Genomic DNA, 4,902 nt, shown 5'->3' on the forward strand with positions numbered 1-4,902 from the left:
GTCTCTACTAAAAAATACAAAAAACTAGCCGGGCAGGGGGGGGGGGCGCCTGTAGTCCCAGCTACCCGGGAAGCTGAGGCAGGAGAATGACTTGAACCCAGGAGGCAGAGGTTGCGGTGAGCCGAGATCGTGCCACTGCACTCCAGCCTGGGCAATAGAGCAAGACTCCATCTCAAAAAAAAAAAAAAAAAGAAAAAGAAAAGAAAAACAATGAGTATATTTTGAAGGGGACAGGGGAGCCACCTTCGGACCCCAGTGCCCAGTATGCTCAGTCCTGAGGTTCAATGGCACGGAGGCTGATTGTCCTGTATCAACTGTCCCAGGAATTATGGGATGGGGATAACCTTGGTACAGAACCATGCAAGTGGACCTGGGTCATTCAACATAAAGGCCCTGGGCAAGTCAACATTTCAAGTCCACTGGAGCTAGGCATGGTGACTCACGCCTGTAATTGCCGCACATTAGGAGACCGCGGCAGGAGGATCACCTGAGGCCAGGAACTGGAGACCAGTCTGGGCAACATAGCCAGAACCCCCTCATCTCTACACGAATGAATGAATGGCTTCTTTGCCAAATTTGAGGAGTTCTGGATGGGCCGGTCTGGAATTCTAGCAGTGCCCCACCTCCCCCAAGAAAGGAGGTTTCCTGGCCTGTCCCAGGCAGTTCCATTTTATCCTGCTTGTAACTGAAAAAAGGTTTCAGCTACTCTGGGGGAAAAAAAAAAAAGAATGGTCTGAAATTTGCTGATGTGCCTTTTTTTTGTTGTTTGCTAGAAGTCCAGGAGCACCGTTTCCCAGCAACTCAAAGCAGGTTGGGCGCCCTCTGGTGGACAAATGAATGACATCCTGACCCGTACCTGGGTCTCATCACATCCAGGGAGGACAGTGAGGCCAGGTCTTACAGGATGAAGACAGCCAGACCCTCACCCCAGTCCCCGAACTAAAGGAGGAGCCAAAAAGCTTAGGAATCCGATAATATTCCTTTTTGGGGGGGGGGGCGGGGACAGAGTATCACTCTTGTCCCCCAGGGTTGGAGTGCAATGGCACAATCTCAGCTCACTGCAACCTCCGCCTCCAGGATTCAAGTGATTTTCATGCTTCAGCCTCCCGAGTAGCTGGGATTACAGGCGTGTGCCACCACACCTGGCTAATTTTTGTGTTTTTAGTAGAGACAGGGTTTCACCATGTTGGCCAGGCTGGTCTCAAACTCCTGACCTCAGGTGATCCACCCGCCTCAGCCTCCCAAAGTGCTGATATTAGACGCGTGAGCCACTGTGCCCTGCCCAGGAATCCAATAATATTCTAATGCATTATTTTTATTTTTAGAGATGGGAGTCTTGCTATGTTGCCCGGGCTGGACTTCAACTCTTGGGCTCAAGTAAGTCTCCTGCCTCAGCCTCTGGGTGTAGCTAGGACTGCAGGCATGCACCTCCACACTGGCCTTTAATATGTTAGTTTTTTAAATTTAAATTAATGAAAAAATCCCCCAATGAACAAAATATCAACATTTTCAAGGATAGGCTATGATCTTACACCTGCAGGATTCGGCCTCACTGGACCACTGGCTCCGATAAAACTTTATTTACAAAAGTAAGTGGCCAGACCTTGGCTATACTGTGATGATTTGGAAAAAAAAAAACAACTTTTTTTTTGGAGACAGAGTTTTGCTCTGTCACCCAGGCTGGAGTCCAGTGGCATGACCTTGGCTCACTACCTCCCAGGTTCAAGCAATTCTCTACCCTCAGCATCCCAAGGAGCTGGGATTACAGGCGCCCACCACTATGCCCAGGTAACTTTTGTGTTTTTTTAGTAGACTGGGGGTTTCACTATGTTGGCCAGGTTACTCTGGGACTCCTGACCTCAAGTGATCTGCCCGCCTTTTCTTCCCAAAGTGTTGGGAATACAGGCGTGAGCCACCACGCCTGGCCAAAATTTTGTTTAAATTACATTAATCTCAGCACTTTGGGAGGCCAAGGTGGGCAGATTGCTTGAGCCTGGTTGGAGACCAGCCTGGGCCACAAGGCGAAACCCGTCTCTACAAAAAAATTCAAAAATGAGCTGGGTGTGGTGGCTCATGCCTGTAGTCTCAGCTACCTGGGAGACTGAGGCGGGAAGATCACCTGGTCCCCAGGAGGTTGAGGCTGCAGTGAGCTGTGACAGTGCTCTATCACTCCAGTCTGGGGTACACAGACCGTGTCCCAAAAAAATAAAAATAAAAAAGTTTTGGCCAGGCACGGTGGCTCACGCCTGTAATCCCAGCACTTTGGGAGGCCAAGGCGGGTGGATCACGAGGTCAGGAGTTAAAAACCAGCCTGCCCAACATTGTGAAACCGTCTCTACTAAAAATACAAAAATATTAGCTGGGCATGGTGGTGGCCACCTGTAATCCCAGCTACTTGGGAGGCTGAGGCAGGAGCATCGCTTGGACCCGGGAGGCGGAGGGTGCAGTAAGCCGAGATGGCGACACTGCACTCCAGCCCGGGCAACAGTGAGAGGCTCCGTTTCAAAGAAAAAAATTTTTAAAAATATATTGCATTACCATGTTGAATAGTTGGGTTTTAAAAGAAAAAAATAGGCCGGGCGCAGTGGCTCAAGCCTGTAATCCCAGCACTTTGGGAGGCCGAGACAGGCGGATCACGAGGTCAGGAGATCGAGACCATCCTGGCTAACACGGTGAAACCCCGTCTCTACTAAAAAATACAAAAAAAAGCTAGCCGGGCGAGGTGGCGGGCGTCTGTAGTCCCAGCTACTCGGGAGGCTGAGGCAGGAGAATGGCGTAAACTCGGGAGGCGCAGCTTGCAGTGAAATGAGATCCGGCCACTGCACTCCAGCCCGGGCGACAGAGCGAGACTCCGTCTCAAAAAAAAAAAAAAAAAGAAAAAAATATTAGTTTCTTTATTGTTTATTTTGTAGTAGAGATAGGGTCTTGCTGTGTTGCCCAAGCTGGACTTGAACTCCTGGGCTCAAGCCATTCTCCCACCTTGGCCGCCCAAAGTGCTGGGATTACAGGTGTGAGTCACTAAAAAATAAATTGTAGGCCTGGCGCGGTGGCTCACGCCTATAATCCCAGCACTTGGCGGGGGCCGAGGCGGGCAGATGACTTGAGGTCAGAAGTTTGAGACCAGCCTGACCAACATTGTGAAACCCCATCTCTACTAAAAATGCAAAAATTAGCCAGGCATGGCGGCGGTGCCTGTAATCTCAGCTACTCTACTTGGGAGACTGAGGCAGAAGAATCGCTTGAACCTGGGAAGCGGAGGTTACAGTGAGCCGAGACCGCGTCACTGCACTACAGCATGGGTGAGAGGGAGACTCTGTCTCAAAAAAAAACAAAAAAACAAAAAAAGGCCAGGCGTGATGGTTCACACCTGTAATCCCAGCATTTTGGGAGGCTCAGGCAGGTGGATCACGTGAGGTTGGGAGTTCACGACCAGTCTGACCAACAGAGAAACCCCGTCTGTACTAAAAACACAAAATTAGCCAGGCATGGTGGCGCATGCCTGTAATCCCAGCTACTCGGGAGGCTGAGACAGGAGACTCGCTTGAACCCAGGAGGCAGAGGTTGCCGTGAGCCGAGATCGGGCCACTGCATTCCAGCCTGGGCGACAGAGCAAGACTCCGTCTCAAAAAAAAAAAAAAAAAAAGAGAAACCCCGTCTGTACTAAAAACACAAAATTAGCCAGGCATGGTGGCGCATGCCTGTAATCCCAGCTACTCGGGAGGCTGAGACAGGAGACTCGCTTGAACCCGGGAGGCAGAGGTTGTCGTCAGCCAAGATCGCACCAGCTTGGGCAACAAAAGCAAAACTCCATCTCAAAAAAAATTAAAAAATTGTAAAATTGTGTTAAAATGTACTGGATTCCTTAGCCTTTTGGAGCCTCTGTGAAAAGCTGCGTACTGAGGAATCCCTCCCTCTCCTTGCCTGAGTCCTGGCCTTTTTGGGCAGATGCCTGAAGGTGAGGCAGCGAATGTGCCTTGACAAAATTTCAGGACCCAGACTGTGTGGCTGACTTTGGGAACCAGGAGCCTAAAGGACCCGGCCCCTCATATGACTTGGCCCATTTAATCCTTGCAAAGAGGGCAAGAACTGGTATTAGGCCCACTTTACAGATAGGGAAACTGAGGGCCCAGAGACACATGGCCCAAGTGAGAGAAGGTCAGCAAGGGAGTGAGGACGCCACCTGGACTCCATCTCATGACCAAAATGTTCGTGGCCACTGAAGGGGCCCATCTCCTGGGGAAGAGGGGCCCAGCCTTTACCTTGGTGAGACATTGTCACTGTCTCCGCCGTGGTGAGCCCAGGGGTGGCCCCAGGCAGCCGGGAGGTGTTGGGAACAGGCCGAGTGGTTGTGTGCTGTGTCGCTATGGCTTTGGAGCTGACCAAGAGCCTGATGGTGGAGGTCTCCTGGGTGGCCACTGCAGCCTCGGCCTCTGAAAGAATAAATAAACGTCTTCTGAGTGCCACTTGCCTGCAAGCCCGTCTCCTAAGTGTGTGCCTAATGAGGAGAAGTCTAAAATGACCTTGGGAGGCTAAGGCAGGAGGATCTCTTGAGTCCAGGAGTTTAAGACCAGCCTGGTCAACAAGGCAAAATCCCATCTCTACATACAACAACAACAAAAAAATTAGCCAGGTTTGGTGGTGCACGCCTGTACTCCCAGCTACTCAGAAGGCTGAGGTGGGAGGATCGCTTGAGCCCAGGAGGTAGAGGCTGCAGCGAGCTATGATCCCATCACTGCACTCCAGCCTGGATGTCAGAGTGAGACCCTGTATCAAAAAAAAAGAAACCAAAAGATAAAAAAGTAAAATAAAGGCCGGGCGCAGTGGCTCAAGCCTGTAATCCCAGCACTTTGGGAGGCCGAGACGGGTGGATCACGAGGTCAGGAGATCGAGACCATCCTGGCT

At 50.9% G+C, this 4,902-nt stretch overlaps 1 protein-coding gene across 1 annotated transcript in view; it reads right to left on the reverse strand.

Moving 5' to 3' along the window:
• LDLR (low density lipoprotein receptor) overlaps positions 1-4,902 on the reverse strand; it is a 43,968-nt gene that overhangs the window by 6,763 nt on the left and 32,303 nt on the right. The window contains exon 13 of the mRNA XM_011954953.1: positions 4,260-4,430. Coding sequence (XP_011810343.1) covers positions 4,260-4,430 — 171 coding nt within the window. The remainder of the gene's footprint in view (positions 1-4,259; positions 4,431-4,902) is intronic.

Source organism: Colobus angolensis, unplaced genomic scaffold, assembly GCF_000951035.1.
Source record: "Colobus angolensis palliatus isolate OR3802 unplaced genomic scaffold, Cang.pa_1.0 Scaffold39, whole genome shotgun sequence".
NCBI lineage: Eukaryota > Metazoa > Chordata > Mammalia > Primates > Cercopithecidae > Colobus > Colobus angolensis.